The 15,138-nt window shown below is 41.0% G+C and overlaps 1 protein-coding gene across 2 annotated transcripts in view; it reads left to right on the top strand.

Annotated features, from left to right (window-relative positions):
* JAG2 (jagged canonical Notch ligand 2) overlaps positions 1–15,138 on the top strand; it is a 113,586-nt gene that overhangs the window by 81,820 nt on the left and 16,628 nt on the right. For both annotated transcript variants that reach the window (XM_040332299.1, XM_040332300.1), the window contains 7 exons: positions 6,905–7,055; positions 8,421–8,585; positions 9,556–9,669; positions 9,823–9,936; positions 10,198–10,311; positions 11,481–11,597; positions 12,706–12,733. In XM_040332299.1, the coding sequence (XP_040188233.1) occupies positions 6,905–7,055; positions 8,421–8,585; positions 9,556–9,669; positions 9,823–9,936; positions 10,198–10,311; positions 11,481–11,597; positions 12,706–12,733 (803 nt within the window). The remainder of the gene's footprint in view (positions 1–6,904; positions 7,056–8,420; positions 8,586–9,555; positions 9,670–9,822; positions 9,937–10,197; positions 10,312–11,480; positions 11,598–12,705; positions 12,734–15,138) is intronic.

Raw genomic sequence — 15,138 nt, 5'->3', positions numbered from 1 at the left:
ATCAGATTAGAAAATGTGGATTAAGATAAATTGAGTGGGTTCTCTAAAGTAGGGGTCTCCAAACTTTCTAAGCAAAGGGCCTGGTTATGGTTATTTGGACTTTAGGGGAAGGGACCAGATTGTGGCCAGTGGGGGACATAAAATGAACTGTCCTCGGTGGAAGTAAACCATGCCCTGAGCTGCTTGTTCAGTTGGGGTAAAACAATAGCATAGCTCCTGTAGTCAATAGGAGGAGCAATAGTGCCCCATCTTTGGTATCAATGGAAGGATAGTGCCACATGGCTGGTGTCAGTTGCAGGAATTATGCCTCACCGTTGATGATCAGTGGGAGGAGTAGTGCAGCAAAAGCTGGTTAAAGGCAAGCAAAGGGCCACGGTTTGGGGACCACTGCTCTGAAGATGGCACAGTTGGAGTTTTGCTAGCTATCATTAGTAATGCATTGATTGTATTCACTTTTTGCCTGGTCTGTTAAACTTCAGACAAACCAATAAATGTACAGATGACATGCATAAAAGTGAACAGTCTTACCTGCCAAAGATTTGTATTTTTGTCCATCTAGTTATGAAATGTGTATAGTCTTTAGGTCGGAGGCTCTCATTTTCTTTGCTGCATGCACTTAACACTTACAGGTCTTGACAGTCCTCCAGACTGGACACTGAAAGGAGAAGCTGAACACAGATGACTTCATCTGTTTTTTTCCTTTTCTGTTGTCCCTATACTGCTTCTTGCTTTGCCATACAGGGCATTGCACTGCTGGGAAGCCCAGTTGTCCCAGGCGTATACTATATGCAAAATCTATACTTCTCTGAATCCTGGTGGTCAGTGATGGTCTTTATTGGAGGCTGAAGTTCTCGCATTGAATTGTTAAATCATGCTTTGATGGTGGGTCTTGGTTGGGTACATTAAGGTCGCTTTATGTACATTTAAGGATCATGAGGCTCTCCAGGCACACAGAAAATGTATTTTAAGATGAACCCGTTTTCGGATTGGAGCTTTTGACAATCTTTACTGCCCTCTGTTTTCTCCATTGCAGAGATTCCCTCACTTGCTGTCCCAGTGGCATTGTGTCACAAGAAATCGAAATGAGAATCTAAGGGGCAATAAACTCACTGTAATGTGTACTAAACCTTTAGTCACAATCTTTAAAGTAACTAGCAGAGGATATGCAGCTTATAGACTTGCTATATCCAGAGACTGTGCCCAACAGCCACACATCTTATGGAAGCTTTAAAGTCCTACCCTATGGTTTTTGGTTTTGGTCAGTTTTTATTGTAGAAGATCAAGGAGCCAGTTTCAAGTATTTGAATTGCAGGAAGCTTGGGAACGCTTGTCTATATCCTTGGTACATACTATTAAACTTGAACTGGAAAGGGAAATTTATACTAGAAGAGGAAACGTATGAATGTCGCTGATAGGGGGACATCTAAAGAAAAAGCTTGCCTTTTCTCACCAGCTTTGTTGAGGCTCAGAGCTGAGCACTGAAGAATGAGACAATCTTTTTGCTGTCCTTGAGCTCTGAACTGTTTGTGCTCTCAACTGCTGTGGGACGTGCTAGTACAAATAAAGCATTCCTCCCTGGGCATTATTAAATCTTTGGATCCTGAATCATGTTGCTGCAAATTTTGGTTTGTTGAAAGAATTTTTTTTTATTTGCCACTCCCTGCATGAAAAATGAGTGCTTTAGAACTGGGTAATCCTTAATATGACGCTAGCTGTTTAATAACCCGTAAAGAATGTCCCAAAAGGAAATGGGACGATCTAACGATGTGTTGGATGGTGAATTCTATTCCTAAATCGATTTAAAATGAAATTTTAATCTGGTTATGTTTTATATAAAAAAAAGTACATGTAAGCAACCTGTATTTTTTGCATATAGGTAGCCAAGTACCAAATTCTGCCTTGATATCAGCTGCATGTTTTCCCCATACTGCAGCACTAGGAGAGGGTGGGTCAATAGGCAGGATGCATGCTTACTGGAAAATAAAGCACCACAATGACTATCCCCAGGCTTCTGTTGATCCTTCACTGTCCAAAGGCATATTGGGGCAGGTTCTGAACACCAGGGTGTGGTGGTTAAAGTGTAAGTTCACATTTTTTTTTTTTCTGAAAAGGTGAACAAAATTCCTATAACCTCCTGCCATCCACCTCCCACCCCCCATTGAGTGATGAGCTGGCAGGGCCCACACAGCCTGTGTAGCTGTCCAGGGATTTAAAATCCTATCTCTTCTCCCTGTTTTTTTCTGCAGGGCTTCCTGGATGGATCAGAATGATACTGATAGGTTAGTGCTGATAGACTCGCTCTGATCCATCTCCGAAGCCCTGCAAAAAGTGAGAACAGTGGGGATTTTACATTCCCAGACCGATACACCAGCTGTGTGGGCACTGACGGCTCATCACTCATGGAGGCAAGTACAACGGAGACCCTGGTGGTGGTAGGGAAGGGTGTAGGTATAGTTTCATTTATTTTCTGCAAAGGTAAACTAACCGTTTACCGGAACTGTGGTGTCTGCAAAGAGTTGCAGGACTTGGCTGTGCTGTCTTGCATGGTACTAGACCAATGGTCCGTCTGAACGGTCAAAAACAAACTGCTCCACCGTTGCAGCCTGCCCAGATTTCCAGGGAGTCTCTGGTGTTGAGCAAGGCTTTTGTCAGCCTGTATCACATGCATGGTGTTAAAAATGACCTCTCTGTAGGCTGAGACAAGTTAAAATCGTTGTCGTGAGCTGTTGCACTGTTTAAATTAAATTTACAGAAGGCCTTTTTTTTACCCACTGCCTGGACAGTATTTAAACCCAGATAAAACAGATCATTTTTCAGTTGTGTATTTAGCGGTTCAGCTTAAAAAAACACACGGTAGGACTCTACCATTAAGTTCATTTAATTAATGCGTTCATACAAATGTTATATAATCCATCTCTAATTTAATATTAACTACTGTCTTTCTATTTTGTCCATATGTCAGTTAAAAGTTAAACTCTATTGTGTAGTGGGAGTTCTTAGGGCAAGGTAATTACATTGTCCTAGAGTTAGGAGGGAACCCGGAGTAGGTGTTGTCACTGGTGCCGAATCGGGTTTTACAAGACTTGCTGTGTTTCTAATGCAAGCAAGACGGACAGGTGAATTGGATAATGCTGTTTTCATGCACCATGCACCATGTACTTCAGCTCAATACATACAGTATGTACCCCTCCATGATGGGTTTAAGAAGGTTAGGTTGAGAAGGATTTTGGTGTGACCCTTATCGGGTTTGATGGGCTCAACTGTTCATCAGCCTCTTCCTGTGATCCTTCTATACTAGTACTGGTAACAGATGGATAGTGGTAAGGTCCCAATGGCCTTTGTTTCGAAAATAACTTTTGGTGAACTTTTCATTCAAGTATATGCCTCGTGTCTGGTCTACAGTCCATTGCTGAAGACTATAGCAGGAGACCTGTATACTGTTGTTGTTTGTAAGAAAACGTTTGCCAGTTCTCTGCCAAATATCTTTTCAGAAACCCCAAGTGTATGAAGTGTATTAGCAGGGCTGCTTTTCGTCAGGGAGGTGGCAGGCATGGGTTCCCCTGGCTAACAAGCGTTTCTTTAGAAGTTTCTGTGGGCAGCTGATTGGCAGCATGCGTTTCCCAGTCCATCTCTACATTTCATTTTTGAATTGTCATCCGGGATTCATATTACTGCACTTTTATAGAAGACAGGAAGACTTGTCATTTGCACTGGCGGAAGTTTTTCTTTTTAACCTGTGGCTCTACAGTGTCATAAATGATTTGCGTCTATATCTTTTAGATTTGTTTGCGTTGGAACAATGAAATGCTATTTACTGCATATGTTTTTTTAAATAATTTGTTAAGGCAAGATGATGCTTCTCCTGAACACCCCTTTCCCCTCTTGCCCACCAAGTTACCCTTTTCAAGGGAAACCTTTAGTCTATCTTTTTGTAAAAACACTTATGCTGCCAGCCATAAAAATGTGCCATCAAAACTGCCCCCCAGGGCTCGGCTTTTCTGCAAAGTGTTTAATCTTCATATTGATGCTAGTCTTATTCATTTTGCTGTCCTATTTGCTCCATACTGATTTTTTTGAAGCCTGTTGAATATACGTCTGTGGATCCTTGGACGTGTTCCCAGATTCAACTTGATTCTTTGCAACCTCCCACTTAAGGAACCACGAAGCATGATGTGACCAAGAGGCTGTAGTCCCACCACTGTGAAATGTCTGAATCGGCCAGCAATCAGAAGGCGGTCACATTTTTGCAGTTATGTGGTTTTCTGAAAAGCAGTTGGTTGATTTCATTTGTCGCTTGAAAGTAGCTACCAAACCTGTTCCTGATGAGAGTTTTTTTGAAGTTCAGCTGCTCAGACCAAGTTTCGCATGATTTGTTTGCATCGGTTGGGTTCACACATGTCCAGTGCGAATTGTATGTCTGTTTTCACTGCAAATAAAAAATCATCTGTTCAGGTGTGTTTTTGATACAGTTCTGATGCGAATATGCAAGGTTCGGGGCCAGATTTATTATTCATTATTATTATTATTATTATTATTATTATTCTCACAGCTCTGATTTTAGTGCTAACCAATACATAGTAGAAAAAAAGGGAATCTTGAATTGGCACCTGAACTGCACCGCAGTGCGCAGAAAATGCACGGGGCTCTTTTTAATTTACGCTGCAGAGTGTGAACAGCATCAATGGAAAATCATGGCGGCTCAAAAAGCATCCAGTTCGCATATGTGACCTGAGCCTTAACTTTACAATAACTGAATATTTTTCTGATTGACAGTGCGTCTGGAAACTGGGAACATACAGTTCACATTCCTACCTTTCGGCTGCAGAATTAATAGTCTTGGGCTTAAAAAGTCATATTGCGTTTGCAAAGGGGTTAACATGGCTTGTGGGTCTGCTTATGAGCTTGTACCTTCTGCCTTACCATGGAATTAAAGACATTTCAGTAATCCTGGTTGGTTGTCTGTGTGCATTCGGGTTGTTTATAGTGAATCTCTACCTGTAAAGTTGGCCATAGACAGATATTTTATTTCCTGCAACAGATTTCCCCCATGAACACAGTTAACAGGTGTGGGAAGAAGCAGTCGCTTGTTTTATAGTATATACTTTACATTCTCTTGTTGACTTTTTTTTTTTTTACTTCTGTGGTCCTAATGTGGGACATATTGGGGAGATTTACTAAAGCTGGTGCACACAGAATGTGGTACAGCTGTCCAAAGTAAGCACTTGACTTCTAACTTTCACTTGTTCAATTAAACATTGACAAGTCTATGTTCAAATTGGGTTGATTTGACATGTCAAATCGGAGTCTATTACCGTGCGCCGTACTGATTCCTAAAATTAGTTCCTGCACTTTTTGGTGACTTTGGGGGGTGATTTCAATAGACATCTGTTCATGAACCTGCAAAGTTGTCTGTCAAATCGCCCCCGAAAAAAAATGCGAGTTTGAAATCCTACGTGTTCAACTGAACTTGCGTGATTTTAAACCTGCCCTCAATGTGAATGTGGGCTAGAAGCTGGTTGCTATGTGCAGCTGCACCAGATTATGTATGCTCCTGTTTTAGTAAATCTCCCCCATTAAGATATGTTGGATATCTGTTAAAAATGTTCTGCAAGATCCAACCTGAGAAATGCTATGCAGCTGTCATTGTAGTGCATGCAGTCTGGACTTGCTGTATGTAACCAGGAAGTGGTTGCAGAAGATTGTCACTACTGATATGTAACAGAGAATAAGATATATATTATAAACTAATATAAAACGCTTTGAAGTCGCCACCATTGATACTTCCTCTAGCTCCGTAGCTAAAGGTCTAGCTCCGTAGCTAAAGGTCTATATCTCTGTATGGACCAAAGGCTGGGGGAAGAGTCTACAGAAGCCTGAGCATTGCACCTGCAATCCACCTTATTTACAGAGTCGGTGATTTGCAGGCTGAAATGCAAAAAAAAAATGTTTTTGCTAATTGGGGACATTTTATTTTTGCAAAAGGTGGAATACTCTAAACGGGAGGTCGTTTTTGTACAAAAAAAGCCACGCACCAAAAAAAAATCACCAGATACACAATTTCCATATTGTAAAATTACCAACCTTTTTTTCCTCTCCAAGGCATAAAACTGCAACATTTTAGATTTGTGACAAATTCCTGTATCTGGCTTTAATAACCAAAGTCAAGACAAGTAGAAAGCCATTTATTAAGATGGACTGCCTTAAAAGGACATAACTGCCTAAAGGTTTACATGGTTTTAACATTTGTTTAAGTTTGGCATTTTTGTTCTAATAGTGACTGCAGACAGACATTTCAACCTGTACTAACTGACCTGCATTATGTTTTAATGTGTTTCTTGCAATCGGCTTTTTTTCTTCTGGAGAGCGGCTGGCTCCTGCCTGCTGCATACTAAAATAGAGAGGGGGGGGGGGGGGGTCTTGTAGCGTAGCGGCACGCATGTGTCTGACTAGTTGCACCAGCTCTTCGACAACAGCAAAAAGGTTGCCTGGATATTTGACCACAGGCCATTTTCATTGCACTATTTCTGTGTTCGGGATTAACGGACAGTGAAATACAAGCCAGTATGGAAATTGTACAGTTAATGGAATGTTTAGAGACTTGTGTCTTTTGAATATTTCATTTTAAGCCTTGGATAACCCAGTGTCCTTTGTATCATTTTTTAGTTGCCTTTTAAAGCTTGGTAGTCCCTAAAACTTAATTTGTTTTCTTTTTAATTGAATTGTGTTTTAAGGCGAACATATTAAAGTACTGTGTATCAATGCGCACATGTTGTAACCTTGGTGCAACATGAACACAACTGCCCTAGTCACTCTGACTCGGTAGTTTTGTTTTTCTTGGAAGTTTTCTGAAATAATTTTTACATACAATTTTTAATTTTAATAATTTTTATTTTTTCTTCTTCAGGTTGATATAGACTTGTGTGACCCCAACCCTTGCCAGAATAAAGCCCTATGCTACAATCTAGTCAGAGATTATTACTGTGCATGCTCTGACGATTTTGATGGAAAGAACTGTTCTCATCTTAAAGATCACTGCAAAGACGGATCATGCAAAGGTAAATGGAGGCAACCTTTACATTTTATATGCATGTGTAATATATACATTTTCATGGTTTATGAATTATTATTATTTTTTTGTATTTTTCAAATATTAAGCATGATCATCTGTAATTTTATATATAGTGAATTCCCATTGTCTCCTGGAAACTAGCAAGTTTAAGATTAGGCGTGTAGTGATTGTGCCTGAGAGAAGGATAGAGGCACATGGGGAAAAAGGGGCGGTAGGCATGGGTTCCTAGACACTTTTGACATTTTTAATGCACTGTGTGGAAAGATGTTGGCTTAATTAAGGAAGTCTAGTTGTTGCTCAAAATGGAATCCTCCATTTATTTTTATTTTTTTTCTTCTTAGTTTTTGATTAAGTAGGAAAGAGTTACTATGTCCCGATTTTCACATGATTCACTTTGGTGACCACCGTCGGCAGAATAGAAAGTTTAGGGTGGTTGAACATTTTACTGTTGTCACTGAAACAAAAGGAGAGGGAAAGCTTAATCGAAACACATGGTGACAACGGTCAAAGTAGTTTATAGTTTCTTCTTTAGCATCTCATTTCCTCTTTCTGGGGCAAGTGAGCAAAGAGATCCTGATGGGAACCTGACTGATTCTGCCCCTTTATCGCTCTGTCTAAAAATAGCAAAAGTTCCACTTTTAGAGCTTGTTTGCATTAGTGGTTGGGGGACGGTAAACCCCCTCCCCAACTGCTACCTCCTTTTAATGGCAGAGGCAGCATGATCGAGCCCTTCAGAACCTCTATGCAATTAGATGAGGCCAAAACATTTTATTTCCTTCTGGGTGGAGGTTCTAAACTTTCCCTGCTGTCATGTTTTCACTACCATCTGCTACAATTGCATTCCTCCTAGAAATCTCTCCAAATATACAGAGAGGGCATTTTCAGTAGAGAAAGGAAAGGTTAGAATTTTCTACCAGTGTCAGACAGGAGGGGAGGAAAAAACTCACCAAGAGGACCACCGACCAAAAAAAATTCTTCCTTTTTTTTTTTTTTATTATTATTTTTTTTTTCCTACTTTAGCCAAACCTTAAATGGTGGAAATTGGCCTTTTTTTTCTGGTTCGACTTGCGATGTGGAGCAGTTGTCACTTACAGGAACACACATTCAGATTTCAATGTTTCTCAGTAGGGACCTCTTCAGCCAGGTCAAGGCTATATTTGTAGATTCATGCAGAGAAAACAGGGATGCAAACTGCTGTGCTGAACGCACTGCACAAATGTTAGTGGTGTTTCTATTTCAGTTTGAAGTGCAGAACTCACGTCTTGTGGGTTTCTTTGTCAGCACACCCTTTCGCAGCTGATGGCATGCGTCTCAGTATCATTAATACGTCCTTTTTTTATTTTATTTTTAGTCATAGACAGCTGTACAATAGCGATTTCTACTAATGCCACCCAGGAAGGTATCCGTTACATCTCTTCCAATGTCTGCGGGCCTCACGGACGCTGCATTAGTCTGCCTGGAGGGAATTTCACCTGTTCTTGCAACCGAGGCTTCACTGGGGCCTATTGCCATGAGAGTAAGTCTTGTAGACTTTTTTGTTGTATGTGCATTCTGTATAGTACTGTTATGGTGAATTGTGTTTGTTGCTACATTTCTAAGAAAATTAAAACTTTAACATCAGAGCATATGTTGTGACAAATGGGAATGTAATTATTAACTTAAAGAAGGGTAGAGCATTAAAAACTATTGGTTTTAGTGTCTTCTGCGCATTCAAAAGAGAACCATTGACTGGAATTGGTGCTGCACTATCAGATCCTACACAGAGGAACCCTTGATATAACTCAAGTTTCAGGGGAACTCCTGCTAAAAATTACAATATCTACAACTCCTGATTCATTAGTTTGGTCACTGGGAAGAATGCTCCTTACACTTGTTATCATTAGGAAGATAATCTAAAGTAAATTAAAATTCAACAGGTAGAGTGGGAAACCTCATAATGACCACAACAGGTGGCCAGGAACTAAAGTATATTCAAATCTGAACCTGTGTATTAATATGCGGTTGGTTTCCCTTTTGGGAAGCTTTCCCTTTTATTTCTGGTTCCAGAGACAACTCGTGTAGAAGGGCATTTCTTCAAATTGGGGGAAGTTCCCTCTTGCACAGCTGTCACTGGAATAGGTGTTCCTGTAGGGAGATTTTCTCTTTTAGGTACCACCAAAAGATTTTTTATTTCTCATTTATTTTTTGTATACTCTTTCATTTTTTTCTAAGGGATAACGGATCAAATAGGAAGAATCTCCCCAGTAGGGGCACAGTCGGTATAAATAAAAAAATACAATAGGACTTCTTCCCCTTAAGTGTAGAATTTGGGCTATAGATACCCTTTATAAGCAGAGATCTCGCCAATTGAGTCGCTGAGTGAGAAATCTTCATGTGGTTTAACGCTAGCATCTACTGAAAATAGAAATATCACTTTTGGGTATAGACTTATCTTTTTAATATTTTTTTTGAATGTTGAGTTTCTTAAACATGTCACCCTCTTTTAGACATAAATGACTGTCTTGGGAATCCCTGCAAGAACGGCGGCACTTGTACCGATGAAATTGACTCGTTTAGGTGTTTTTGTCCAAACGGTTGGGGTGGAGAGTTCTGTGACATAAGTAAGTCAGTGTTAAATTTTTTGATGCTATGAGTGTGTTTGCTAGTTTAAGATGTAACATGCATGCTTTTGTTGGCAACTGTTTGTGTATGTTTCTCTAATTGTCTTGAACTATTTAGCAGCTATTTTATAATATGTTTCTATTTTTGGCTAGATTACAATGACTGTAACCCAAATCCATGTCAGAATGGTGGTCGGTGCATTGACTTGGTCAATGATTTTGTTTGCCAGTGTGAGAATGGATGGAAGGGAAAAACTTGTCATTCACGTAAGTAGAATACTTTTTTCTTTTAATATGTATATGATATTTAATTTTGGTATTGGTAGTGTAGCTTTTTTCAATGGAAGCCCTCTTTAAAGTTTATTCAAACCAAAAAACAAATGTAATGCAGTTTACCAATCCTTAGATGTAGTGGCCGCATTTGCTTTCTGTTTAGAGGCTAAAAAAAACATTTATAGCAAGTACGAAAATGGCGCCTTTACGCATTTTGCAGGTATCTGTTACTGACCCTATTGTACATTTTCACAGGTGAATATCAATGCGATTCAAATACTTGCAGTAACGGGGGTACATGCTTTGATACTGGAGACACCTTTCGCTGCCTGTGCACTTCAGGATGGGACGGCGCCACTTGTAATATTGGTGAGAAGAATCATTGTGATTTCCAGTTGCAGTCACTTGAAACAAAACTTTTGGTATTGCTGCTTCCTAATAACACATTGTAGGCTCTTTAGCGAGTAGGTGGTGTGGTCAATACAGGAGACCCCTTCAGGGATAAAATAAACTCCATGAATTTAACTCCTCAAATTGGGATTCACACCTGTTTGTTGCAGTAATACGTACTGCAGTGCCATTCATTGACCCCTTCTAACTGGCACCCCTATGCACCTTACAAGGCAGCGTATTTTTGCATAGCTAAAAATGGTGCAAGACGTTGCTAATTTATCTGTTGTGGTACATTGGCAAGGACAGCTTTATACATGTAAAGTGCAATTTTGTAAACAACAATGGGTTTGCTACTTTTCATATTGTGACTTGATGGTTGATACTTCTCATCCCCTTAGGCTGCATTCATATCTCGGCATTTTGAATCGTGGACCGATTTGCCACGATTCTGCATGCGTTTTAAAAGTGCCGAGGTGTGAACACACATTCAATATGCTATTCGTTTTAATGTCATCTAAAATTACGGTGCCATTCTACGGGGATTGTCGATAAATCGTGTGTTGATGGGGGAACCAAATCCATGTTTTTTTTTTTTTTGTTGTTTTTTTCCCCCACTCATCTATTGGCTGCTTGGGAGGACAACGGAAATGTTGACACAAATTGCCTTTTAAGGCTTACCACCACACCCCCAGAGTGCAGCCTACCTGGTCCATTACTCACCCATGTCCTCCCTCTTCTAGTGATTTTCAGTGTGCAGTCCTGCCCATGGCTGAACAGCCCTTACTCAGCAAGTGTGCCCACCGGGTCCTTTTTATCCTGCTCATGCAGTCCCTTATCGAGAACAGTACTCATGGTGGAGTATGGCTCTCCTGCTCTTGGGCACACTAAATCTACATGAAGCTTGTTTTGTGTATTTCTTCTCAAGTACTTTCTCTATATGTTAGGTTTATTGACTTCCTTTCTGATAGGCCTGTGTGTGACTACAGAGAATGTGGAGACATCGGTGTTAGTCTATGCCTGAAAAAGACTGAACAAATCTGATGTCCTCATTGTAAAGTGGTGTGGAATGTCAGTGTTGTAAAACACATCCTAACTGGCAAAGAACTAAAATTTAAAATCATTTTAATGTTTGTTTTCCTGTACAGCCAAGAACAGCAGCTGCCTTCCCAACCCCTGTGCAAATGGTGGTACTTGCGTGGGCAACGGAGATTCCTTCTCGTGTATGTGTAAAGAAGGATGGGAGGGACGTACCTGCACGCAGAGTAAGCCTGTGCTTTTTTTTTTTTTTTGTTCCTTTAGGATATAGGTGTGTCTCCTAACATGTTTTATCCTTTTCATTTATTTGCCAACATATTTGACTCATTTGGGATGGGAGATGGCTGGAGGCTATGAAAAAGAAGCTTGTGTTTATGTATTCAGAAGAGCTAAGGAAGACAGATGATATACAAGCATTTATATACAGCTTGAGATGTGGCCTACTTTTCACCTTTTTTCTAGCATGCAGAGATTTCTCTCGGCTTGTTCTTTACTGCAGATTTAAAGGGAACGTGTCACGTACTTTGCCAAAGAAGCCTTTGTACAGAGGAATTCCGAGGGTTCTTCATAAAATGTTTGCACTTTTTTAAACTCTAGTGTGTGTATATATAGTGGTGTGAAACTGTTTGAAGACCCCTCGTGCAGTCTGGCTTTGTATTTTTTTGGTATTTCACCTAAATATACAGTTTAATCAACTGCTAAAAGCGCTGAACAGTCAAATATTGTCCCTGTCCAGTAGATTTCTTTGTAATGCAGAGCAAATAAATAAATGATTGGAAGGTCCAATCCCTCAAGATGCTTTATTGGCCATGTCGGATTGGTATGGAGTGCAATCTACTGCTAAAATCTTGCTGAGAAATCTATTGTTACCCCCATCCACCAATAAGCTAAGAACGGATCAACTAAAAACTTTGAGTAGAGTCAAATTTTTAAATTGACCTTTTAATGTAGTTGACTATAACTTGTTTTGAGAAGCACCAATTATAGGAACACTGCAATGTAAGATCCTTTTGAAGGAAAAGATGAGCAAGTATTGGCTTGAGCGCTAATTGCTTTACTCTGGAAGCTACTGATGAATTTGTGGGCACTATCAAATAAAATCTTAATGACAGAGAGATGTGAAAGACTAGAGCTGAATGCATTCATCTAGCTTTCTTACTAAATTAAAATACGGTTTGTCTACTGTATCTTAAGACAGAAGGTGTAACGTGGTTCATAGATCAAACAAAGTAGCCATCGCTCCCAGTGAAATGCATTATAGATGTTCTATTGAAGGTTTATGTGCCAATTTTTTTATTTTTAGTTTTAATAATCCCTTTTTTTTTTTTTTAATAGATACCAATGATTGTAATCCCTACCCATGGTGAGTATATTTAACGCTTCATTCGATTGTACTGATCAACCACGTCTTAACATTTCATGTATAGAAGGGAGCTTTGTCTTGTCAATGAGTGATGCTTTGATTGTCACATACTGGTACTTGGGGCTACTGTATAAGTGAATTCTGCAATTTAAAATAAGGCGTTGCCCTTATAAAAAAAAAATAGGGGCTTGACTTGCACTGGTAGTAATCACTGCTAATATTGGTCCGATTGTATACCATGCAACTGCTGCATTTAAATTAAAATTTTGACTGAACTTGGATCTTACAAATGTGCATATTTAGCTTAGGGAGGAGTAGCACTTGCATGACCAGCAATAGAAGTTTACTTGCAAGAAATGTATTCCAGCCCATCAACCTGCCCCTGGGAATGTTCAACCTGGAGATGTCTGTTGGGAAAGTGTATAGAGTAATTAGTGCCTTCTTCAGCCATAACCAGCTGGATTGATTGCACCTTGTCTTGTGCCTGTAGACACTTTAAACATTTGTATTGAATTTGACATATTTTACTGGAGCATCTGCTGGTGATTTAAAACATTATTTTTTTTTTTTAAATCAAAAAGGTGTTTATTGAACATACACAGGTTCACACAAGTGTTACAGCTCTCCATTGCACGTATACAAGTCAAGTCCTTACCAACATATAACCAACTTATAAATTCGGACACATCCCATCCCTCACTCCGCCCACTGGAACCGGCACTCCCCTTGTTTCCAATATACAAGCCTTCCCTCCCACCATCAACAATACATGCGACAGGCCTCACGAATCCCACATACATATACATCTACAGGCACCTCAAAAGTCTAGTCATGACCAGTTCCCCGGGACTCAAACCCGGTGTGTCCAGCCACAGCCCCCATATCCTCTCAAATCTCCCTGGACACCCTCTATGTTGGTAAATGCACTTCTCCATTATTAATGCCTTTCCCATATGGGAAATCCAAGAGGAGTGAGTTGGCGGGGAGACAGACTTCCACCCCATTAATATCAACTTTCTGGCTTGAAACAGCGCCCTAGAGACAGCCACCCTGGTCGCCTCCTCGGGGACCGCATCTTCCAGCACCCCCAGCAGGCAGCACACAGGATCGACCGGGACCTTTGTCTGGAATGCAGAGTTAATCGTCTCCACCACCTTTCCCCAGTATCTGTGTAGTTTTGGACAGCGCCACAGGAGGTGTATTAGGTCCCCCTCGTGCTGTTGACATCTGCAGCACAATGGGTCCGCCCGCCTACCCATCCTGTGCAACCTCACCGGAGTATAGTGTACCCTCAGTAATATGTAGAGTTGTGAAACCTTTTGTGCGACATTAAGGGAGCATGTAGTTAGGGATTGGAGGGCTTCCTCCCACTGGTCACCCGTTATCTGGCCGAGATCCCTCTGCCAGGCAGACAAGGCCCCGCTAGGGTACGCGTCCAGGTGCCTGGAAAGTAGCATCTGGTAGCATTGGGAAATAATTCCTTTGGTCTCGGAGGTCGTTCTCAGCAAGTGGAACACCGGAGCGGGCGACAATGTCCACTCCACAGCATTCCCCTGAGCTGCTACCGCATGCCTAAGCTGGAGATATGAGAGCCACATGGATGACGGAAGATCATGGCGAGCCTGCAGCTGAGCAAACGTCAGCAGCCTGCCATTATGAAATATTTGGGACAACATAGTTATCCCATAGATCTTCCAACGTGATTCCTGCTGCAATTTAGCTAATTCAATGTAGGAGGAGTTATTCCATATAGGACTATGTTCAGTGAACCCCCTGACCCCCTGAAGCTGCCTGCCCTTATTCCACACCTTTTGAGACAACGTTAAAGTCGGGTTTAGCTTGTTAGATTTGAGAAACATTTGCGCCTCCAGGCCCAGGGGAATGGTCTCGGCTCCAGAAGCATACAGCAGTAGCCGTGCCGCCGATCCCACAGGGTCCCGAGCCATGGAGCCCACCAAATGTTGGAGCTGTGCAGCCAGATAGTATACCCAAGGGTTGGGGACCGCCAACCCTCCATCGTCTTTAGCACGCTGAAGCTGCTCCAGCCTAATCCTGGGAGCCCTCCCGTTCCATAGCAATTTCCTGAACAGGGTGTTCACTACTCTAAAAATCTTTAAGTGAATAACCACTGGGGAGTTGTGTAGGAAGTACAACAGTTGGGGCATTAAGATCATTTTTATTAAATTTGCTTTGCCTGCCAGGGACATCTTAAGGTTGTTCCATGTGTTTATTTTGTCTCTAAATCGGGACAGCAATGGGTATATATTTAACAGACAATATTCTGACAGTTTGGGCGAAATTTGCACCCCTAAGTACTTGAAACTATTCACTACAGGTATGGGGCATGAGGCCGGGAGGGTCACCTCCGTGTCCTCATCAAGCATCATCAGGGCAGATTTGGACCA

Source organism: Rana temporaria, chromosome 13 (assembly GCF_905171775.1).
Source record: "Rana temporaria chromosome 13, aRanTem1.1, whole genome shotgun sequence".
Taxonomy (NCBI): domain Eukaryota; kingdom Metazoa; phylum Chordata; class Amphibia; order Anura; family Ranidae; genus Rana; species Rana temporaria.
Note: the sequence above shows the minus strand (reverse complement) of the source record. Positions and strands in the feature narration are given on the sequence as shown.